The sequence below is a fragment of the Eschrichtius robustus genome, chromosome 13, assembly GCF_028021215.1.
Source record: "Eschrichtius robustus isolate mEscRob2 chromosome 13, mEscRob2.pri, whole genome shotgun sequence".
NCBI lineage: Eukaryota > Metazoa > Chordata > Mammalia > Artiodactyla > Eschrichtiidae > Eschrichtius > Eschrichtius robustus.
The window spans coordinates 38169365-38194836 of record NC_090836.1 but is presented as its reverse complement, the minus strand read 5'-3'; the positions used below and the strand labels follow the sequence as shown (position 1 = coordinate 38194836).

At 38.3% G+C, this 25472-nt stretch overlaps 1 protein-coding gene and 1 pseudogene across 2 annotated transcripts in view; one reads left to right on the top strand and one right to left on the bottom strand.

Annotated features, from left to right (window-relative positions):
* The window catches only part of ANO6 (anoctamin 6), a 214471-nt gene that overhangs the window by 72249 nt on the left and 116750 nt on the right, over window positions 1–25472 (bottom strand). For both annotated transcript variants that reach the window (XM_068560153.1, XM_068560154.1), the window contains 4 exons: window positions 19185–19313; window positions 2277–2342; window positions 1188–1475; window positions 853–966 (listed from right to left, as the gene is read on the bottom strand). In XM_068560153.1, coding sequence (XP_068416254.1) covers window positions 853–966; window positions 1188–1475; window positions 2277–2342; window positions 19185–19313 — 597 coding nt within the window. The remainder of the gene's footprint in view (window positions 1–852; window positions 967–1187; window positions 1476–2276; window positions 2343–19184; window positions 19314–25472) is intronic.
* LOC137775032 (proteasome maturation protein pseudogene) lies at window positions 15178–15762 on the top strand (annotated as a pseudogene).

Here is a 25472-nt window from a genome sequence, read left to right as displayed (position 1 = left end):
GTGAGGGATCTAGGTTGCACGCTCCTTATGAGAATCTAATGCCTGATGATCTGAGGTGGAGCTGAGGCGGTGATGCTAGCGCTGGGGAGTGGCTGCAAATGCAGATCATCATTAGCAGAGAGGTCTGACTGCACAGAGACCATAATAAATCAATTGCTTGCAGACTCATATCAATCAAAACCCTACCAGTGAGTGGCCAAGTGAAAACAAGCTCAGGGCTCCCACTGATTCTGCATTATGGTGAGCTGTATAATTATTTTATTATGTATTACAATGTAATAATAATAGAAATAAAGTGCACAATAAATGCAATGTGCTTGAATCATCCCTAAACCATCCCCATCCCCCCATGCGTGTAAATATTGTCTTCCATGAAACCGGTCCCTGGTGCCAAAAAGGTTGGGGACTGCTACTCATAACAACTCTATGAGGTAGGTACCATTATTACCCCCATTTTATTGTTGAGGAAATTGACGAACAGAGAGGCTAAATGACTTTCACAAGATCACCCAGCTAGAACATGGCACAGCAGGTAGTTCAGCCTGAGTGTATGCTCTTAACTGCTAATCTACACACTCCACACATTAACTATGGGTAAGCTACTGTTCATTCCTTTGTTCATTCATTCATTCATTGACTCATTCATTCACTCATTTAAACTGAGGGGCTTCCCTGTGCCTGGGATTCAGCATTAAACAATACAACATGGTTCCTGCCCTAAATGAGCTTGTAGTCTTGCAATACATTGTTTTCATTTTACCAAGGAAGAAACAAGGTCAAGAAGTTAGCCCTTCCCTACTAACACTGGAGTACACATTAGATATTTTATTTCATTTTTGCTGTTTGACTTACATCATGGAGAGGGAAAGCTGCCTTGTAGATCCCAGAGCTTACGAGTTTGTTAATCCCAAACTTTTTAACGTTGTCCCTTACTTGATACTTGATCCGAGAAAGAATGAAGTAAACCTGAAAAGATTCCAAAATAGAGTGTGTGTTTTACACAGTGTAACTAACCAATCATTGTTTACTATCTTAACAGGAATCTGTAGGCATATTTCTTTTCTTTCTTTCTTTTTTTTGGGGCAGCTTTTAAAAACCAAACCAAACCAGCCAAACTAAACCACTAATCATCCAACATCAGGTTCTAAATCACCCAAAGACAGCAGCTAAATTGGGTTTAGACTTACAATGCGGCTTCTGGTGGCTGGATTGAAGAACGTATCTCTGTCTTGAATGTAAAAGTCATTCATGCGGTTCTTCTCAAATGGGGCAGTGAAAAACTCTTGCTCTGGCTTGATGATACTTTCATCCACTTGGAGGACTTTGGTAAACCAATTGAAATTATCGAAGGCTGAGGACCGGGTTTTCAGATCATTGGGTTTCAGAGGCAATTTGATGTGCATTATCTCAGCATATGTACATAGCACTTCCCATGGGGCATGTACTTTTACAAATACAAGCTTGTCATCCAAAATCTATATTGGAAGAATGAAAACACAAACCAGAAAACCAAACCAACTATTTTCACAGTTTTAAAACACAGATTTTTTTTTTTTATGTTGCATAGTTCTTTCATAAAATTACCAATATTTTATATGAAAAAAAGCAAACGTGTTAATTTTTAGTCCAAATTAGTAACTAAACATAAAAACACTAGACTAGTCACTGCGGTGTTATTGTAATAACAATTTTTTAAATTTCTTAAACCTAGAAGAAGACTGTTTAATTTATTATATATCTGTTCAATGTCATGTTACATGGCCATTAAAAAGAATTTAAAAGAATTATATTTATTGATATAGAAATGCATTTACTATATAATAAAGGGAAAAAAGCAAATTTAAAAATTGTGAAATAATAATTTTCCTTTCTGGAAGGGAAAAAAATGTATACATCTGAGCAAAAAAATGTTTAGAAGAACTGTAAGATTATTTATGGATAATTAAGGTACAGATTCCATTATTCCTACATTTTCTATTTTTTATTTTTTGGTAAACTATTGTTTGTATAATGAAAAAAATCTTCAAAAAGGTTCTTGAATAAATACATTTATATGGATTTATTATTACATTCTTTGGCTATTAAAAAAGATCTGCTGGCTTTTATGAGAAACAAATGTATATTCTATAACGCAGATTTTGATCGACTCCCTTCCCAGCTTACAGCTAAGGTATGGCTGGGGTTACACGTTTCGAATGCCATCCCAGCATCCCGAGTGACATGGGGGCTCCCAGCAGCAATGGGCAGCTAGCGGCTGGGAAGGGTCTGACACTTACCGATCTGGTTGCTTCTAGCTGCAGGCCGTCACAGATGAGGTTAGATTCATATGCTCGTCTTTTCCTCTGTCAAAAGAAATTGGAAAATACGTTAGGCCTTCAGTTTTACCAAGGGAACAAAAAGTTGTTTGTTTGTTTGTTTTATAAAAAAATAAACAACAAACCAATTTGAACCCGATGAAGAGACACATTTGCTCAAAAGAGCACAGAAGCAATGAAAGTGCTCTGGCTATTGGTGACTTGTGGGTTTGGATTCCTCAGATGGAATGCTGTGGAGAATAACTGGATTCTCTTGGCACTCTGGAAGACCCTTGGTTGTCCCTGTGAGTTTATGGCCATTTGAGGTGCATAAAAGTCTCTGGCTTTGGCACAATTCCAAGGACCTTTTTTGGCTAACGAGAGGTTTTGCACACAAATAGAGTTTTTGGAGTCCCATTCACTGATGTCATTTACCAGAGTTATAGTTCAGATCTGACAGTCTACATTAGTAAAATTTTGTTTCTATACCAGACATTCAAATAGTTCAGTTTTGGATGTGTATATTTCACCTTTGCATGCCTTGACCAAATTCAATTTTAGAAACACAGACAATTTTGGCAAAATGCAAATAAATTTTTCTCTCTGCAAGAATGAAATGTTTCTGAAGCTATAAAAAACACCTAAATCTACAAAACTAGTTAATTGATAATACATCTGTCCATATTACATGACCATTTAAAAAGATACAGGATACACCTTATTTATCGATGTTAAGTTCTATCTGGCTAGGCTTTTGCTAAGCTGTGTCCTAACTTGTAAGGGAAGCATGTAAAGGTAGAGACTCATTTGACCTTTGAAGAGAATGCTTCTGATGATGCAGGAGTTATGCTGCTTTATGAAAAGAAGAAAATGAGTGGACATAGGGGTTAACCACACAGGGTCTGAAACCAGCCTGCCTGGGTTCAAATCTGATGCCATTACCTATTATAGTTCTTTGACCCTTGGCAGGAAACCTAAACTCCCTTGCCTCATTTTCCTCATCTGTAGAATGGAGAAAACTTCACTGGCTTCCTTCTGAGGTTCTCATAAGGATTATATGATTTAAACCACGTAAACTAGAATTTCCATCTTTAGTAATCACAAGAGGTGAATTGGACCAATTCTCCCACTGAAGACAACTGAAAAAGCTGCATTAATTTCAGTTTTTAACTTCAGCATTTAACAAGATAGAGAGGAATTACTGGGTCAATGTCTAGGTAATCCAGTGGGTCAGACAGTCAGGGCACTCTGCCCAGGGAGCAACACTTAAGATTTGCCAGCTGTGAATGGCAGAGGGGGTGCTGGGCTGCTGTGCTACAGACAGTGCCTAGAACATGAAAAGCACCTAATAAATGTAAAGTGGGTGCTGTATGTAAAAGGTCAAAGGTGAAAAAATACACCTAGCATTTGACTAAATGTGACTCCCAGTGGAATCCCTAACCTATTTTGTGGAAGTATTAGAAACAGAATATTGCTTTATTTTCATATATTGAGTGAATGGTTATATAGTACTTACTGTGCCAGACACTGTTCTAAGAGCTTTACATATATAACACACTTAATTATTTGTTACAACTTGAGCATAGAATAGTCACTTAGAGGAAAACTAGCAACTGCTATAAATGAACAAGCCAAACTTGCCTAGAAAAGCCCAGTGAGATGAGAGCCAGGGGGGCTGGAGGTGCCGCTTTCCCATTCTGTTCCCAGCAGGTGGCCATCCACTCTGCCAGTCTCCCATCCCCCATCTCTGCAATCCACCCTGCTATGTTTCTCAGCCCTCTCCACCCCACATCCACCATATCCCCAACGTCAACTGGGAAGCTGGTTCAGACCCACCCTGCTTTGTACCCAAGCAGTATTTCTTCACCTTAGACCCCAATCCTTATATTGTGATTCCTGCATGGCAGCCCGGTCCTTGTTCCTGATGGCTTCTTTCTTTACTACTGTGTGAACGCTTTTCTGATCCTTCAAACAACGCTTGACAAAGTGCTTGGCACGAGTACATGCCCAATATGTGTTTGCTGAAAGAATATACTCAACAAACACGTATTAATTTGTTCTACAAACATTTCCTGAGAGTATCCTTCAAAGTGCTGAAGATTCAAAGAAGAATTTGAAATAGTCTGCTGTAGAGGCACTACAGACAAGCTCAGCATCCAGTGACCTAGAATCCTCCCCAGTACAGAAGGACTGGAACATTCACTCATGGGTCTACGGCACTGTAATGGACATCTGTCATTCTTTCTGGCTACTCAACATTTTAACTCCCACCAGAGCCCACGTCCCCTACAGCAGATAAAAACAGAAACACTCCTGTTCCTCGTCTCCCATGAAGTTCAGCTACTGGCACATGAGCTAGGCGCTATTCATCAGACCACCCACTCCAGACTCTGAGTCAGAAGCTAGAGATGCAAAGAAGTCAGGCCACGCAGAACCTGTTCTGGGGTGGCTGGGAGAGCGGATACCTGTTCCAGAGACAGCAGTGACAGAGGTTTTGGCAGGAGCTTTTGGGGAACACTGCTGGTCGGTGGCGCCAGAAGCAGCTCTGGGCCCCGGGGAGCAACCACACTTTGTCCCAGACCAGCTGTGTAGTGGGATTTGGGGCATTGCCTCTGGCAGTCTCGTCTCCAGGCTTGTTTGTCCAAGCCTTCCAATGAACCTGTGAGCCCCCTAACATTCTTCTGATAAACTCTTTGTCTGCTTAAATTAGAGCTCATTTCTGTTGCCAGTAAGAATCCTAAAGGAGTAACCACGAACTAGGGAAAACTTGTTAGCCTAAAACCGAAATCACTGTGCAGTGGAGGGAGGGGTGTTCTGTGTAGACTGGACACTCTGACTTCCTCTCTTTCCAGGGAGATGACTCAGCCTGAGGCTGTACCAGGGGCAACCCAGATCATCTCACTAGCAGGTCATAAGCAGAATCCAACTGTCCTCTGTATCCTCTAGGAGTCAGGAATAATTTCAGTTAGGAGGTGAAGGCTCAGACCCAAGGATTTTAGCTCTTATGAACAAATGTCCTTCTAGTTAGAAGACTAGGAGAATCATTCCAAAGAGGGGCTTCTCCTGTGGCTTAATGGATGTGTGAACAATGAAGTGCTGGTAGCGAGAAACCACATAACTGTGTTAACTGGCTTTATTGGAATTCCATGGTTCCCATCACAGGCCGCCATGAGGCACAGCTGTCTCCTTCCTTGCCCCCCTCCTCCACTGGGGAGCGGTTCCGAACTTTGAAGGTGCTCCTCGCATTCCACACCTCACTCCCAGACTCCGCAAGTGCCGTCACCTCCTTCCTCAGACAAATGCAGCCGCTCACGCAAAGTCCTGCACATGCCTTTCTCTCTACCTCTCACAGGTGGACACCATCTCTCTTCCAGTGTCAGGAGATTACTCCCTTTTCCTATCTTTCCTGAGCTTGCTTTGGCAATATCTTTTCTTCTCTTCAGTCCTTTATCTTCATTGCTCTTAGCCAACAAACACCTTAAATGTTTCCCATCTTTAAGAATATGAAATCCTGCCTCAGTCCTGGCTGCTCTTCAGTTACCATGGCCTCCCCTAGAGATGCTTGTCTTTTAATCTTGATATCCTTAGCACTTAGAACAGGCCTAAAGTAGAATAAACAGGCAATAAATGTCTGGTGAAAGAATGAATAAGTTGAGTGGATGGTGGGTGGATGGTTGCCTGTTATGTGGGGATTGACTGAGGAATACAAATCACTGCAGTGTAGCAACTGGGCTCCTCTTCCCTGAGGGGCCCCCCACCCCCAAGTGCTCCATGAACTTTTACTTACGGGCATTATAGGACATGACAGAGAAGGACAGATACAGTTTAATTCTGGAGTGTGCTAGCACCAGATAGCTCTGGGGCATCCAGAACAGGAAGAGGCTTCCTGACCCCTAGGAATCTGAATTATGAGATGACAAAAGGGGGCCAGTTCAGAGAACCTGGAAGGAACCGGCCCCATGAGAGGTCAGTTCTGTCATCACACATACCAAACACAAACTACTCCTGTCTTGGTTGTATCAGCTGCATCAACCATGACCGTGACAAGCCACATAGTGCGAGTTAGACATAGTTCCTCCTCTGTGGGATTTCTAGTTGAGGTCATGACTCCTTATCACCTTCATAGGACTCTATCCTCTCGATTTTAGTCTACCAATTGCCCCTTAGCTCTTGTAGTATTGGTCTTCCTTTTACTCCTGGGCATAATGGTTAAGATTCCGAGCAAAAATTCAAATCCTGGTTCTGCCATTTGCTAGCTCTGTGATGTTGGGCAAATAAACTCTGCAAGTATCAGTGGCTTCATCTCAAAGGTGGTAAAGGAAATAGCTTCATCTTGAGGGTTTTTTTTTTTTTTTAAGGATTAAATGTGATCATGGGTATAAAGTCCTCAGCATGAGGCTTGACACACAAGCTCTGTAGACATGTCAGCCATCATTACCTTCTTTCTCTGCTTTCAAATATGCTCAACCTCCTTTATTCCTTAAAAAAAAAAAAAAAAAAAAAATCCTCTCTACCTTGTAAGCCTTAGAGGCTCACCTCTTTTATTTAATATCAAAAATCAGAACAAAAATAAGCAATCACTTGGCTTCCACAATGTGCACCCAGTGTCATCTTAATCCCTCTAATGGGATACCAATGACACCATCTTACCAGAACTCCAGGAAATGGATCTTAAATATGAGTCATTTAGCCCTCCCTCTTCTTGACTCTTCATACCACTACATTGTCTTGGTTCTCAGACTACTTTCTTTGATATCTGATGGATGTATATCCTTTTCATTCTCTGAAGAAAGAATTAATATTGTTAAAATGGTCATACTACTCAAAGCAATCTACGGACTTAAGGCAATCCCTTTCAAAATACCCATGACATTTTTCACAGAACTAGAACAAATAATCCTGAAATTTATATGGAACCACAAAAGACCCAGAATTTCCAAAGCAATCCTGAGAAAAAAGAATGAAGCTGGAGGTATAACCCTTCCAGACTTCAGACTATGCTACAAAGCTACAGTAATCAACACAACAAGGTACTGGCTCAGAAACAGACACATAGATCAATGGAACAGAATAGAGAGCCCAGAAATAAACCCATGCACTTATGGCCAATTAATCTATGACAAAGAAGGCAAGAATATACAATGGAGAAGACAGTGTCTTCAACAACTGGTGCTGGGAAAGCTGGACAGCTACATGTAAAACAATGAAATTAGAACATCCCCTCACACCATACACAAAAATAAACTCAAAATGGTTTAAAGACCTAAATATAAGACATGACACCATAAAACTCCTATAAGTGAATATAGGCAAAACATTCTTGGACATAAATCACAGCAATATCTTCTTAGATCAGTCTCCCAAGGCAAAAGAAATGAAAGCAAAAATAAACAAATGGGACCTAATCAAACTTAAAAGCTTTTGTACAGCAAAGGACACATCAATGAAAGGAAAAGACAACCTATGGAATGGGAGGAAATATTTGCAAACAATGAGACAAACAAGGGGCTAATATCCAAAATATATAAACTGCTCATACAACTCAATATCAAAAAAAGAAAAAAACAAACAACCTGATTTAAAAATGGGCAGAAGACATGAACAGACATTTTTGCAAAGAAGACATACGGATGGTTAACAGGCAGGTGAAAAGATGCTCAACATCACTAATTATTAGAGAAATGCAAATCAAAACCACAATGAGATATTATCTCACAGCTGTCAGAATGGCTATCATTAAAAAGTCAACAAATAACAAATGCTAGCAAGGATGTGGAGAAAAGGAAACCCTTGTACACTGCTGGTAGGAATGTAAATTGGTGCAGCCACTAGGGAAGCCAATATGGAGTTTCCTAAAAAACTAAAAATACAACTGCTATATTATCCAGCAATTCTACTCCTGGGTATATACTAGGAAAAAACAAAAACTCTGAAAAGATACATGCACCCCAATGTTCATAGCAGCACTGTTTATAATAGCCAAGACATGGAAGCAATCCAACGACTGGCTTAAAGAAGATGTGATACATACACAGACGCATGCACACACACACGATGGAATATTACTCAGCCATAAAAAGAATGAAATACTGCCATTTGCCACAACATGGATGGACCTAGAGATTATTAGGCTTAGTGAAATAAGACACACAGAGAAAGACAAATACTATATGATAGCATTTATATGTGGAATCTAAAATATAATACAAATGAATGTATATACAAAACAGAAACAGATTATTTTATTTCAGATTGTTGGATATTTAGGTTGTTTCTAATTTTTCACAATTATGAAGGTGCATGTAATTTTAATTTCTTTAATATGTACTGCTGTACTGCCATAGAGAAAAGTTGTACTAATTTATCCTATTTTAGTTCTTATTTGGTTCTTTACAAAGAACTCCTGCAAAATTTACCTGATATCTCTTGATAATTGGTAGACCTTGGAGTTGGTTTATAATGCCCTCTATTTTACCACTAACTATAAATACTTAAATAGTTGAATCAAGGATAGAACATTTTTATTTGCTTAAACATGTTAATATATCACCTTGGTGTTACTTTGATAAGACAGTTCTTGTTATTTCCCTTTGGCATGGCAATTCACAAAGAACTAGTGGAATATTTTAAAAATTGATTAAACAAGTTTTCTTGGTTTGTCAGGTAGCTAAAGTAAATTAGCATATATGCTATATTTGTCAAACAGGCACATATCAGGAGAAGACTGCTTACTTAAGAAAAGGTTGCTTAAATTTATTTAATATGAAATCATCAGCTTTACTGCTCTGTAGAATTTACACTTGGGTAAGTCACAGTGTTTTTTTCTTTTTTTTTTTAATAGATCTTTATCGGAGTATAATTGCTTCATAATACTGTGTTAGTTTCTGTTGTACAACAAAGTGAATCAGCCATATGCATACATATATCCCCATATCCCCTCCCTCTTGAGCCTCCCTACCATCCTCCCTATCCCACCCCCTAGGTCATCACAAAGCACAGAGCTGATCTCCCCGTGCTATGCTGCCGCTTCCCACTAGCTAACTGTTTTACATTCGGTAGCGTATATATGTCAGTGCTACTCTCCCACTTTGTCCCAGCTTCCCCTCTCCCCCCTCATGTCCCCAAGTCCATTCTCTACGTCTGCATCTTTATTCCTGCCCTGCCACTAGGTTCATCAGTACCATTTTTCTTTTTCGATTCCATATATATGCGTTAGCATACGGTATTTATTTTCTCTTTCTGACTTACTTCACTCTGTATGACAGACTCTAGGTCCATCTACCTCACTACAAATAACTCAATTTCATTTCTTTTTATGGCTGAGTAATATTCCATTGTATATATGTGCCACATCTTCTTTACCCATTCATTTGTCAATGGGCACTTAGGTTGCCTCCATGTCCTGGCTATTGTAAACAGTGCTGCAATGAACATTGTGGTACATGTCTCTTTTTGAATTATGGTTTTCTCAGGGTATATGCCCAGTAGTGGGATTGCTGGGTCATATGCTAATTCTATTTTTAGTTTTTTAAGGAACCTCCATACTGTTCTCCATAGTGGTTGTATCAATTTACATTCTCACCAACAGTGCAGGAGGGTTCCTTTTTCACCACACCCTTTCCAGCATTTATTGTTTCTAGATTTTTTGATAATGGCCATTCTGACCAGTGTGAGGTGATACCTCATTGTGGTTTTGATTTGCATTTCTCTAACAATTAGTGATGCTGAGAAGCTTTTAATGTGCCTCTTGGCCATCTATATGTCTTCTTTTGTGAAATGTCTATTGAGGTCTTCCACCCATTTTTTAATTGAATTGTTTGTTTTTTTGATATTGAGCTCCATGAACTGTTTGCATATTTTGGAGATTATTAATCCTTTGTCCATTGCTTCATCTGCAAATATTTTCTCCCATTCTGAGGACTGTCTTTTCGTCTTGTTTATGGTTTCCTTTGCTGTGCAAAAGCTTTTAAGTTTAATTAGGTCCCATTCGTTTATTTTTGTTTTTATTTCCATTACTCTAGGAGATGGGTCAAAAAAGATCTTCCTGTGGTTTATGTCAAAGAGTGTACCAGTGTTCTTGACATTTAAAAAAATTAGGGTAGAGCTGTCTTCCATGTTAAAAATGAAAGAAAATTAATATTGCATATTGCCTGACATAGCCATTGCTCAATAAATATTTGTTGAATAAATGAATATGAGGCCACACAATTTTTAGCTTAAAATTATCTATGTGCCTTATTGGAACCCTTACATGTAAGAACCTAAACATATGTTTAGTCTATGATGTTTATTTGGCAGCACAAAATGACTAAACCAGACTCACTGGCTCTGAAAAAAGCCCAGCCATATACTAGATGGTGCTGTAAGTTCCTCTATCTCTAGGGGAGCAAATTCACTGGGACTTTAACCTGGATCTTTTTTTTTAACCTACTTCTAGCAAATCCAAAGTGACTGTAATCATTGAGGACTTACGGACATCACAAAAAGATGTATTTGATTCTACTACTGTCAGTGGAGAATGGTACTGGGGGTTTTAAGTAGAGAAGGACAAGAGCACTTATCCCACCCCAGAAACTGGAATTTTATTCATACCTCTTTTGGGATGTTAATAAAGCTGTCAGAGAAATAAAGAATAAAGCAATCAAAATCACAAAGGACAGACTGGCATGATTAAGGCAGCTTTCTGTCCCCTAAGCACCTGAGATTACACATCTCATTTGGCTTAATAAAGTCATTGTTGGGAAGGATGCTTGCTTTTGAATTATACAGTAATAATACTGATTTTAAACACCAATTTCTACCATTTGCTTTATGTCACCTAGCTTTTATGCATAAAAAGCAGGGGTTGCAATGTCTAAGAAGTGAGATTACTAAATACACTGTGATGATAATAAATCAGCATAAACCAGTAGGGATTAATGAAATATATGAATAGATTAATTTCAAATATTCTTCCAGCTTTGTTAGGAAAAATACTGATGGTGCCATCACTGTATTTTTGAACCTGCCAATCTTTGTTATGCCTACGAAGATGGATGAGAAATAAGCCAAAGGTACTTAATTTGTGCAAAACAACTACTCTCATTACTCAAAGTGCTTCTTATTACTTATATATCATGTGTGCAAGAAGGTTTGGTAAGCAGGAATAAATTATTTAATCGGGACTTAATTTAAATTCACGTGTTGGTGATAAAACATTGAACGTTAGCGGACGGATCCGATGAGGGATTTACTCAAGTAGGTGACGTATGTTCACGAGGGACAGAAAACAGACGAGCATCCTAAATGGTAAACATAGAAAGGAAGTGAATATTTACCTGAAGCTTATTTCCAACTTTTCTTTTTAAATTAACATTTTTGGTGTAATTACAAAAATAAACAAATGGTAACTTAGAAAACAGACATTTTCTGAGAAGGAAAGAAATCATCTGTTATCAATCCACTAAGATAACTACTGTAAACACTTCAGGGCAATATTTTCCAAACTAACCTACCTGTTTATATGAACAACCTGGAGTGCTTGCTTAAAATGCAGATTCAGGGCCCCTCTCCTGAAGATTCTGGCTCAGTACGCACAGGATGGGGCCTAGATAATCTAGTTTTAACAAGCAAAGCAGATGACTCTTATCATCAGACAAGTTTATACTATTTTTTTAGGACACATCTTTTCTGTGCATATAAGCAGCTTTCTTTTATGATTATTTATCCCCTTCAAGCCTGAGAATTTAATGTAGTTGATTTTTCCCAACCCTTCACCCTTTTACAGACGACCCTTTAAAAAAGTGAGACACAGGTGACTGTTGGGACCAGGGCAAATGACAGCTTCATTCAAAACTAACTCAGAAGGACTAATCTGGAAAAGGATTTTCTCTTCTCTACATCTTTCTGAGATAAAATGGGATAATCAGATTTTACTTTTCAGGATTTCACTGTCTTGTTTGTCTGTTTTTAAGGATTGAGCCCAAGGACACTTCCCATTTTGGAAATAAGAATCAAGATTCGGATTCACTGCTCTTGTGCTGAGTACTCAAAAATAAAACCAAATATGCTTACACCAGCAACACATCTTGTAGTTGTAATTTGAAACTGCTGATTCTAATTTAATTTATTCCTTTTAACCTACAATCTTAGTTTAAGCAACTAGGGTGTAAAGGAAGGAGATAAAAATATAAAGAGCTCCCTGCTTTTGTCTAAAATTTTAAGGACTTAAAGCTAAACCTGATTTCATATCCGAAAACAAAAGACAGAACACCTACCAAAAGTTATCTGAGAAGGTGAGACCACACAACACTGGCTGCCATCATCACTTAACCTAGCCTAGTATTTTTCATGGACTATTTGTAGCAAATATGTCATTACCAGGAATTTTTTTATATTATTCTGATTCTTCATAATCCCCTTCTGCCATCCCTTTATTTTTTCAATTTGGAGAGTGTACGGCAACATTAAGTCGACTCAATCATGCCTTCCCCTTTAGGAGGCTCCATGGGACAAATTTCTTTCTGGGGGATCTTTAGACCAGAAAGATTGTATTTCTTTTGAACAACCAGTTTTGTTTTTATTGTGTTGAAACTTTAAACCGTGCTATTGACAACATCCTCTATTTTCTTTGGCTACTAGGAAACTCAGAGGCAAATTTGCAGATGAACTCTTAACTTCTGAACAGGACCTTATGGTTAATAATAAATCATTTTGTTTATTACTTTGACACATGGCTTCATTTTATTTTTCTGGCTTTTACATTTCTGTCACCTTTATTTCCTCATCTATATTTTTGGTATATTCTGTAAGTGACCTCAAATCCTTTTTAATGAATTATAAATAAACTATGTTAATGTAGTACTAGCATAAGCAGGAAGCTAATGACTATAAAAATTATACATTGCATGTTAAAGTCAATAGTGAATGATGTTTGAGTTATCTATACTGTTAGTTATCATCTTATTAAACACAAATAATCATACACTTGATGCACATAAGACTTACTGACAAATAAAGCAGTGTGATCACCTTGATACAAAAAAAAAAGCATTTGATAAATTTTAAAACCCAATTATAAAAACTCACAGCAACCTAGGACTAGAAGGGAACTCCTTTAACTTTTTAAAAGAAAACTACCAAAAATTTATAGTAAATGTGATATTTAATGGTGAAATTTTAGAACCATTTGCATCAAAATCAGGAATACAGTGGTGACTACTATGTGTTACTGGTTTTATTCAAGAGGTCTTAGCCATATCACTTGGACAAGAAAAAGAATGAAGTATAAAGAAAGGTACAGCAAAACTGTCACTTGTAGACATATGGTCTTCTTTTGAGAAAATTTAAAACAAGCATTAGAAACTATTAGAACTAAAAAGTTTATCAAGGTAACTAGATACAACTTATAAAAAACCAGTAGACTTCTTTTTTAACACACACAATAATAAATCACAAACTGCAATTTAAAATGTGTCTGACAACAGCAACAAAAATTTAATATAATAGTTAATAAAATGTATAAGATCCTCATAGATATTATTATAAAACTTTACTAAAGTATGTAAAACCTCAATAAATGGAGCGACGTACTGTGTTCAACATATTAGAACTTTTTGATGAAGTTTTAACCATTTGCAAAGAGATCTCATTTAGCTTCTGGGTAGAGTTCCAGCCTCATGATAAGTCATCTAAAACAATGGATAACAGTTTTAAAATCTCAAAGGGGGCTTTCCCTGGTGGCACAGTGGTTAAGAATCTGCCTGCCAATGCAGGGTACAGGGGTTCGAGCCCTGGTCCGGGAAGATCCCACATGCCGCGGAGCAACTAAGCCCGTGCGCCACAACTACTGAGCCTGTGCTCTACAGCTCATGAGCCACACTGAAGCCCACACCCCTAGAGCCCATGCTCCGCAACAAGAGAAGCCAGCGCAGTGAGAAGCCCGCGCACCGCAACGAAGAGCAGCCCCCGTTCGCTGCAACTAGAGAAAGCCCGCACGCAGCAAGGAAGACCCAAACACAGCCAAAAATAATAAATAAATAAAATAAACAAATTAAAAAAAGAAAAACGCTCAAAGGACCTGTAACCAATTAGTCAGTTGTCTCAGATAATTTGAAAGTTTGCATATAATTTAATTCAACACTCATTTTTTGGAAAATTTCTTATTCTGTAGTCTCCACTGGCCAGATCCACTAAAGAATTCTTAAGGTCAGATATACAATACAAACTTATACTTCCACATATAAACTTTTCATCACCTTCAAGGAAATAAACTTTCCATCAACTTTTAGGAATGGATTCTGCTGATAAAAAAGTAAATATCGATAAATAATAACACATTCAGGATTTCTTATACTGTTATTGTGCTATCTAGACCTTTCTACCCTCTTTACCATCATCTGCATTATACCATTACTTGGTCATAGACACATCTGTTTGAAGGGAGGTCAAGTGTCAGACAAAATGAAATTCAGAATAGATCAGTTCTGCCACTGGTTAGCAGTCTTGGATAAAGGAAATGGAAGACAGCATGACTAACAAAACTGAGCAGGAAGAGTTCGAGAAATACATGGGAATTTGTTTTATTTAAAACATTTTTGCTCTTCACAACATAGAGCAAACCTATTTATATATATTTAATCATGTGCTGTGCCAGACATTGCTGGCTGCCTATTCAACAGCCATTCTCCCTTCTTCATTACTAAGAAGAGCCTGATGGTCTGTCAGATACTGGGTGATCAGGTGATTCAAGAGAGGAAAGACTAGTCTTGATTAGTCTATGCTAATGATGGTAATGCCATTCATCTTGCCAGTAGCTGGTTTAGGAATAGACCTGTGATAGATAATCAACAGTAAAAGGAAGAGGGGAGCTTTCTTCCCCCTTCAAAAGGAAGGCTCAGAGTGAGCCGCGGGGTCGGCTGACGGTAACGGGCTGAGAAGCTGTTCGCGGAGCGAGTTGAAGATGAATGCCAGAGGACTTGGATCTCAGCTAAAGGACAGTATTCCAGTTACTGAACTTTCAGCAAGTGCACCTTTTGAAAGTCATGATCTTCTTCGAAAAGGTTTTTCTTATGTGAAAAATGAACTTCTGCCCAGTCATCCTCTTGAATTATCAGAAAAAAAGTTCCAGCTCAACCAAGATAAAATGAACTTTTCCACACTGAGAAACATCCAGGGTCTATTTGCTCCATTAAAACTACAAATGGAATTCAAGGCAGTGCAGCAGGTTCAGCGTCTTCCATTTCTTCCAAGCTCAAACCTTGCATTCGATATTTTGAGGGGTAATGATGAGACTATTGGATTTGAAGATATTCTTAATGACCCGTCACAAAGTGAACTAATGGGAGAACCACATTTGATGGTTGAATATAAGCTCGGTTTACTGTAATGCACTGTGCTGTTCATGGAAATAGAGGGGCTGCATCTTGTTTATAGTCGTTTTTTACTATAATTTGACATGCACAACATAAAAAGTACTGACGCATGAGAATTTTTGCTTAAGTAGTATCTGTGATCATTTGAAATTATTTGGGTCTTTGGTTTATGTGATAATTGAAGGCACTAAAGGGAGATGGTTTTAAAACTTCTAATTTATATTAAAACAATAGCCTTCTATGTCTTTAAAAAAATGTTGCTAATTAATGTCATAAAACTATGCACAGGTTCCAATTCAGCCTATTTTCTAGTTATTTCATAAATTTAATTTTGAATAACCATTATTGGTATTTGAGTGTGCAAACTTCATAGTAGCATCTTTCAGAATAAACATCTGTTCAGTGGCAGCATTTCAAAGTAAGTACAAAATAAGAGTATTATATTTTACCTTGTTTCAGTATAGTCCATTAATACCCATAAGAATAACACTTGCTTTATTGTTGCTACTTTAGAATTATAACTACATTCTTTGATTCTTTCAGGTTGAAAAGTGTAAGTTCAGAGGTTTTGATTTTGGTCTTGTCTTTAAGGTGAAATATTAAATAAAACAATCAGCAGATGTCAATTAAAAAAAAAAAAAAAAAAGAAGGAAGGCCCATGAGAAAGGGCATTCCCTCTTTCTGCCTCTGGATGTCTGGAAATGCAGCAAACATCATGTAACAAAGTGAAGACAGTTTAAGAACAGCCAACATTTGAGGATGGCACGGCGGAAGGATGAAATGAACCTCAATTCCTGATGACCTCATTAAGCCAATAAATTACCTAACTCAGAAATGCTCCTATGTCTGGGCTATTTCTTAAATGAGAGAATTATTATTTCCTTTTAGCATTTAAGCCATTTTGAGTTTGGTTTTCCTGTTATTTCAGTTAAAAAAAAAAAAACATTCAAACTGATTCTGTGCCACGGACAGCAGTACTAGCTAAGCGAACACTTATTATTGGAACAACTTATGATCATCCTCATGTGTAATCTAAACGTAAATGCTTTATGCTTTTTAAAGGGAGGTGTGAAGTTCTGAGGCATTTTCACTAATATAAGGGGACAAAGTTACATGATATTTGGAGGTTTGGTGTAGAAAAATAATTTCTATTTTGCTCATGTGCAGATGCAGCCTTTTGCTCTTCTATGTTTTGAATACTCAGAGCCCTATCAGTTCTATCTTTCTCCACCTCTAAACAAGAATTTAACAATGCTTTTTAGATCAGCCCCTGGCAAAGTCAACCTTGGTGTTGTTTTAGGAAATCCATATGATTTAGACATACTTTTTTTTCCCTCTCAAAGAAAGAAAAATTTTGAAATTGCCTTTCCTTGGCGTTATGTTAAATCCTGAATACGTCCTGACAGGGAGTATGATGGAACGCGCAAATGATTTTCCAATTAATAAAAATGTGATTCCAAGGCCGAGCTTTGAATTCTAAATTAAGTAATATGTATAAACAGACTCAAAACACTTCAAAGCACAGCTTATAAAAGCCAACATCATGGTGTATCAAGCCATGAGTTCAGGAATTGCCAAAATTAATGATGATTTTTTTTCTCTTGATTTATGAGAGTTACTCCAGGACCTACGTTTCTGTGTAAAGCAAATGCAGACCTTATTAATAATGTAAGAGGCTCTAGGACTCCTTTACCACGGCAGAGAAGCTCTTTTCTAAAACTAGAACTGTTTCCTCTATACTTTAATGGATTAGGTTTGTTTAACTTACTTTATATAGTGCTCAATTCTGTTCCATTGGCATATGGATGCCTAATAAATATCTGATGATGGTGACCATGACTGCACAGAAGATACCTTAGTGTCCACAGGAAAATGATAAAATACTGTAAGCTAGTTTCCTCTAGTGATAAAATTATATAAAAACAGGAGAGTGATGCCTTTTCACACCAGTGCATTTAAGAAAACCCCAGGGACTTCCCTGGTGGTCCAGTGGTTAAGACTTCGCCTTCCAATGCAGATGGTGCGGGTTCGATCCCTGGTCGGGGAACTAAGATCCCACATGCCTCAGGGCCAAGAAATCAAAACATAAAACAGAAGCAATATTGTAACAAATTCAATAAAGACTTTAAAAAAAAAAAAAAAGAAAAGAAAACCCCAAATAAAAGGGAAGGTATAAGAATTAACATCTATTTAATTTAATTGTTTTATTTAATCCTAACCATAATCCTCTGGACTAGGTACTGGGATTCCCATTTTCCTAAATCTAAGATGTCATTGGTTGTATAGTGAGCCAATATTTTAAGTACCAATAAGAAAAAATGCAGCCAATGAAATTATGATACACCTTTTTTAAGATGTACCCTGATTTCAGAGATGTCAAAATGTAAAAATAATAGGCATCTCAAAAATAATAAAAAAATACGATTCTGATAAGAAAATTCATCCAAGTCACACAGCCAGTTGGTAGCTGCGGCAAAGACAAGCCGCTGTCCACCAAAAACTCATGTTCCCCGTCCACAGCATGGAGTTCCTACTGAGAAATGGCTCTCCGGCCAGAAACTATGCTTTCCACCTTTCAGAGTTCTGACCAATAGAATGTGAACACAACTGATATAGTCAGTTCCAGTCCAAAGAGATAAAGAAGCACGAGTACTTTCTTCATTCTCTCTCTCATCCCATCTACCATTTACTGATGCTTAGGATGATCTTAGAAACTACCTGCTGAAAATGGCAAAGCCTCTGTGTCAGCATGGGTTCCTGAATGACTGCAAGGAACAAAGCCCTGCCTGTACCCCCAAACCATTGTGCCAAATAAGGATGCCACATTTGTTTGACACGAGCAATAAGTAAACTTTTATTTTATTAAGCCACTGTAATCCGAGGCTAGTGTTACCTCAACTAGAATTATTTCATATAATACAGTGGCAGAATTAGAATCTGAATGTCCGGTTCCAAGAGCACAGGTTCGAGATTCAAGACAAGAGTTTGAACCATAGCTCCACCAGTTCTTAGACTAGAGTCCATGAACTTGGGCAGTCATTTAACCTATGGATCAAGTTTGTCATCCAGAATGGTATGAAAATAAAAGGCACCTCATAGACTGTTCTCAGGATTAAATGAGAAAATGCATGCAAAATGCACAGACCATCCAAGAGTTAGCACTCCCTGAATGCTGGTTGTTATTACACTTGCTGTCATTGTTAATCATTAGCTTCCTTTCATACCTAGTTGCAAATCGCCAAGTGTGCTTTTAATGTAAATCTCTTCTACAGATAGCAAGTGCAATTCCTCTGAAGAAAGTCCGCCTTCAGCTTAAGAGCGTGAGGAGGTTTCTGTTCCAAACTTTAAAAAGTTAAAAAAAACTTTTTTTCTGTTACCATGCCTTGAGGGAATGATGAACAGAGAAAATATGGAGGTATGTTTGTTGTATGATATTTCAAACACCAGTTTCACTTTATTGCTTACATAAAAATAGCACTTTATTTTTTCATTTCACAATATTATAAGGAATAAAAAGAAAATAGGATAAAAAACTTACCCTTTGTTTTTCATTTGAACCCTTTTTATTGGTCTCTTTTCTACTTTCATCTTCATACACTAGAACAAAGTCGATTCTTCGCTGACCATCATTAAAAAAGAGGGAGTCAGATTTTCCATTAAATTCTTCCTGTGTGGAACAGAAAAATAAATTTTAATATAGTTTTTTGAAAAGTGCCAATTTATAGGTGTTTATTCTCTAGCTTTAATAGGTACATCAGTATGTTTACAGAGAAAGAGAAATAAATCCATAACTAGTTACTTGACCAAGAGGGCATGGTCACATGAATCTTTGCAAGCATAGTCTGTTCTTGGTGAAAGAAGTCCTTGAATTGAGCAGGTTAGCATTATTCTACAAATGTGTGGGAAAGTATCAGCATTATGAATGTAACACAGTTATCCCAGAATTATTCCCACCTGGATGAGCAAAAGGAGTATCAAGTTTGGAAATGAACACAGTAGCCAGAGATGCCTATCTGAAGGACCAAAGTTCATTTAACAAGAGAAAAAAATCTAAGGCAAAGCACTGTTTATGAAAATCTCATCCTACCTTTGCCACCTTTTCATCAATTTTCATGACTTCTCTCTGAACCCCATCACTTTATAGAAAGTATCATTTTATAACCTTAAACACATGCCAGAAAATGCTTTGATACACACAAAAGATACACTGGTCGTTGGTATTTGTCCCCAAATCCACACAAGATAATCCCTCACTCCTAGCAAAAAACAAGAAAACAAACAAAAATGCCAGCAATAAGAACAAATAAATGAGCCTTTAATTTAAAGCTTAAAAGCCTTATGGCGTAAAAACAAAGTCATAATGGCAGAACACAGACCTAATACAGTTTAAAACAATCTCCATTACCTTAGGGATTTGGATAGAATTGTTTTAATTTGCTCTAAGGAAAGGCTTGAGTTTGTGTTTCTCACACAGCTGGTCAGACTGCTTATGTGAATGTTGTTGTTTAAGAATCGGAATTTTTTTTAACTGATAAGTAATACTTTTCAATTTTTCATTTTTTTTCCATTGAAAGTCATGGGGAGGTTGCATTTTGCAGTCATTTGGTGGAAGCACTTAGTCATTAAATGTGATTAATTCTTCTTTTCATTCAGCATCGGTTAGTACTACACAAATCACCTTATTTTACCGCCACCAGTTTCCCGTTTTCTTCACACTTTTGAGAAGATGTATTTTTTTGCTAAACATATACAAACTGATACTTGTCCCTCCTTTCCTCTTTTCCACCACAGAGCAGCTAAACAGTGTGACTTGGCCTGAGACCTTTCCCAGCCAGGGTGCTGAGGGGCCAGAAAAACAGACACATGAGTGTACCAGGCTGAGGCTACCACCCAATTCTTTTATTTCCAATTTCAGCTCTTTAAAACCAGTAAACTTTAAGAGTATTTAAAGCTATACAAGACACAGAAAACAGGCTTACAGTTACCAAAGGGGAAAGGGTGGGGGGGATAAATTAGGACTTTGGGAGTAACATATACACACTACTATATATAAAATAGATAACCAACAAGGACCTACTGTATAGCACAGGGAACTCTACTCAGTATTTTATAACAACCTATAAAGGAAAAGAACCTGAAAAAGAACATATATATATATCACTGAATCACTGTGCTGTACATTTGAAAATAACACCGTAAATCAACTATATTTCAATTAAAAATAATTAATTAATTACTTTTAAAATACATTAAAAAAAAAAGCTATACAAAAATGCTAAGGCCTGTCGTTTTCATTTCAGCCATGGAGTTCTTGAGGCCCCTCTCTTCCATTTCTCTTCCTTTCAGTGAAGATGTTACTATTGGTGACAACCTGGGCAGTTGCTAGAGGAAAACCGTGTGGAGAGGAAAAAACTATGAGGCCGAGGGGAAGTGGAGGAAGGTAGAATATAGTCACGAAAACCCGGTCATTATTACAGACGTCTGAAACGTGTACAAAGCAGCTTGCTCTCTGGAGCCCACATTCTGCTGCCTTTCTCTTTGGTGGCGTCCGACAGGAGCTCACTGAAGTCACGTTCTAAAGAATGAGGCCTGGAGTGAGAACCACATCTGCACATGGCTGCAGGCATTTCTCCCCACACAGCCCTTGCTCAGCCACACGGGCTGGCAGCAAGCTCCCAGATAATCTGGTCTGTACGCACGTCTCTCCTGTATGACAGAAGACCATGGTCCTTTGTTGGAGGAAAACGCCACTGGTTTGGCAAGAGTTGTCTGTATGAAATAACTAGGTCAGACTCTGATATGGTATTATTAGAATGCAATGCCGGGGGAAAGAATGCCAACTTCGTACGGCTGTGAAACCCAGGTTTCCCATCTCTTGGCAGAAAACATTCCACTAGGTGACTGGGAAGAGAAGGGAGAAACAAAACGCTGGGCTAGAAAGAATATCTAACAAACAAGGGAACTAGCCCAAATAGAAAAGACTCACCTATGAACAAAACAGTACTGTTTGGGGAAAAAAAAAAAAAAAAGGCTGGATATTTCCGTTATAAGTTCCACTATAGGCCTAACTCATCCAACAGGTATTGAAATGACAAAAAAACTAAAATAAAATTCAAAAAAAATCCTCTTCTAAAGTTCTGAAGTTTTAATAGTTTCCTAGGATAAATATTGATAATCTTCTTCAAAATGACTGATTATTCAGAGATGGATTATTCTAGTCCTGACCTCTCAAAACCTACTCAAAATTTCATCTTTAGTCTTTTCTACCAAGTCAAATGGCACCAAGATGAAATACAAAAAACCCCTGAAACCCAATCTTTCCTGTTCAGCAGCTTAAGTTTAAAAATACTTTAAGAGATGGTTTAAAATTTATCAGGTCAAATCATTTTAGAGATTGGAGCTTAGGTATGGTTACTGACTTCCCCACTAGGAAACTTATTAATTCTTATACTCATCAGAGTAACTTATCGTTACCCTGAGGGTCTTAGGCAAATGTCTTTAATGCCAAGGAAGTGAGCAGAGTCTCTAGCTGTTAATACTTCTTTCTTCCTGGAAAAAATATCAAGTAAATTTCCAATTACAGTTTAGAGTCTATAATATGTTTTATTTGTTCATAGCCATTGCCCTCTCTGGTTCCGAGGACACTAGATTCCACCAATTTAGCGTCCATTTACTCATTTGCAGCAATCTGACCCAAAGCTGTACTTAAAGACTGCGGTGGTTAAAAAGACTATCCATGTTCATTTGTCATTATATCAAAATATACAAAAACAATGCTGCCAACCACTGCAGAAGAGTGACCTGACCACCTCTGTCTTTAACTGTTGGCTTTGACATTTCACACTTGGGAAGAGAGACGTGCTTGGTCTGAGCAAGGGGAGGTCTGAGAAATAAGCTCCTGGCAGGGTAGTGTAGGACAGAAGGAATAAGAAAGGTTGGGTGTGATGTACCCAAGTGATGTTTTCCAGGTCTCCCTGCTCTCAACTGGCTTCTTTCCTCCTTCTATTTGTAGGGCATCTCCTTCAACAAAAGAGACCAAAGGGCTCTTTTAACCAAATCAGGATAAAAATGCAAGCAGCAAAATTACGCTGCCAGAATTTGTGGATTCAACCAACGTCAGACTAAAAAAAAAAAAAAAAAAAAAAAAAAAATTACAGAAAGTTCCAAAAAGCAAAGCTTGAATCTGCCATGTGCCGACAACTATTCACATGACATTTACATTGTATTCACAACTATTTACATAGCCTTTACATTGTACTAGGTAGTATAAGTAATCTAGAGATGATCAAAGGACATGGGAGGATGTGTATACATTATATGCAAATACTACACCATCTTATATAAGGGACTTGAGCAGCCAAGGATTTTGGTAACTGCCCTGTGAATACCAAGGGATGACTGAAATTACTTGGTAGGAGAACTTCTCATAAGTTATCTGGATTTTCCTTGAACAGGAGCTTGGGGTACATGAAGGGTCACATGATGATTACATGATGGTGAGGCTTGTCTTCTGGGTGGAGAAAGAAGGGCTAGGGAAGGAGAGGATCTGGGGAAACGGCTGCCTGGGTGGAACCGCTCCATGGCATTTAGGTCACTTAGAGATGAGCAGCCCAGCTCACTAAGCACTCTCCTGGAATCCCTGGCGTCAGCACTTGGTGAGTCCAGGAAAGAACTTGCTGCTCAACATGTGTCCAAACTCACACTTCTCAAGCGTCCTCAAATAAACAAAATGTGTCCTCAAATAAACCCTGCAAAATCAAGATTGCAAGTCCCATTTCACAATAGACGCATCTACTCCTAGAGTTTAAAATGCAAATTTTAAATGATTTGTCCAAGATCTGGATACAAAACAATCAGTTTGGGATCTTTGCTCAAACTCTCGTTTATGTGTAAGGATGCTGGAAACTTGCCTTGGACAGCAAGTGATATTATCTGATTGTATCAGATTAAAAAATTCTAGAGAATTTCCAAACACTTTATTCCTGCCCTGTTAGGGCTGTCATTTACTATGAGATTAGAGAGTATTCCAGGCTTATTTGGATTAATGGTCTCAACCTCTACAGAAAGCAGGACACAAAAAGTCTTACTGTCTAACAATGATAGCTGAGGAATTACACTATGAGAAATAAACAATATCAAAACACTCACATAATTAAAGAGTAACTGATATGTGAATGTGGAAAACACATGTGGCTCTCTGCGGTCTCTAAGACTAGCAAAACAAAGTAGTTAATTCCAGGAAGAACACAACAGGGGAAAAAAAAAAAACTTTAATTATAGCAAAAAACTAAAGTGAAAATATAGGATTTTCTATTTTTCAGTAAACCTTGAATCCTTGTATATCGCAAATTTTAGGGAAACAAAAGTTTAGAAGCAAGAGCCTTTATGTAAATATTTAGATCCCATGAAATATAGAACATAATGAAAATTTATTTATATGCCATGCAGCTATAAATGAGATATATTCTGGTGTTTTCCCTAACTGTAGCAGAGTCCAGGCAGGTTCAAGGCGTAAGAGATAGTGGAACATTTTTTTCTTTATAAAGTGTGCAGGGCTTCCCTGGTGGCGCAGTGGTTAAGAATCTGCCTGCCAATGCAGGGGACACGGGTTCGAGCCCTGGTCCGGGAAGATCCCACATGCCACGGAGCAACTAAGCCCGTGTGCCACAACTACTGAGCCTGCGCTCTAGAGCCCGCCAGCCACAACTACTGAAGCCCGTGCACCTAGAGCCCATGCTCCGCAACAAGAGAAGCCACTGCAGTGAGAAGCCTGCACACCACAATGAACAGTAGCCCCCTTTCAACGCAACTAGAGAAAGCCCGCGTGCAGCAATGAAGACCCAAGGAAGCCAGAAATAAATAAATAAAATAAATAAATTTATTTAAAAAATAAATAAAGTGTGCAAAATTACTGCAAGGGATAGCAGAGACTACATCAATTTTTTTTTTTTTTTTTTTTTTTGCATTGGCAGGAGGATTCTTTTTTTTAAAATAAGGATGATGTTATTTATTTATTTATTTATTTTTGGCTGTGTTGGGTCTTCGTTTCTGTGCATGGGCTTTCTCTAGTTGTGGCGAGCGGGGGCCACTCTTCAGCGCGGTGCGCGGGCCTCTCACCATCGCGGCCTCTCTTGTTGCGGAGCACAAGCTCCAGACGCGCAGGCTCAGTAATTGTGGCTCACGGGCCTAGTTGCTCCGCGGAATGTGGGATCTTCCCAGACCAGGGCTCGAACCCGTGTCCCCTGCATTAGCAGGCAGGTTCTCAACCACTGCGCCACCAGGGAAGCCCGAGACTACATCAATTTTTATTCCTTTTATTCAGATCACCTCCTCGGCCTGTAAGAACACTTGATAGTGAGAAAATGCAAAGTACAAAGAAAAATGCCAAGAACTGCAGGCATGGAAGGCTGAACGCTGAAGGTAGAGAGATTACTATTATGAGAAGCAGGGGTGGGAGAAAAGGAAGTAACACGTTAGTACCAGGGATAAGGAGAAGTACACGGATGCACAAGGGCGCCGCACAGGAAGTCAGCTCAGCCAATCGCGTGTTGGGGGATATGCGTGCGAGTGTCTTTGACGGGGCATTCAAGAACGTGTTGGCGGGAAAGAAGTGCAGTGGAAAAGCTGCTCATTCAAGGTGGAGGTGTATCTAGAAGTGAGGATTCCAAGTCTGTTAGAGAGTCCAAGAACACCCCTTGTTGGTGACTCTGTGACAATCAGGGTAAACTTAGGAGTGACCCAGAATAATATTTGTACAAATCACACTGTCTCCTTCCCCACTCTGTTAAACGCACTATCAGCTTCTGAAGGCCAATGGCCGGGTCTT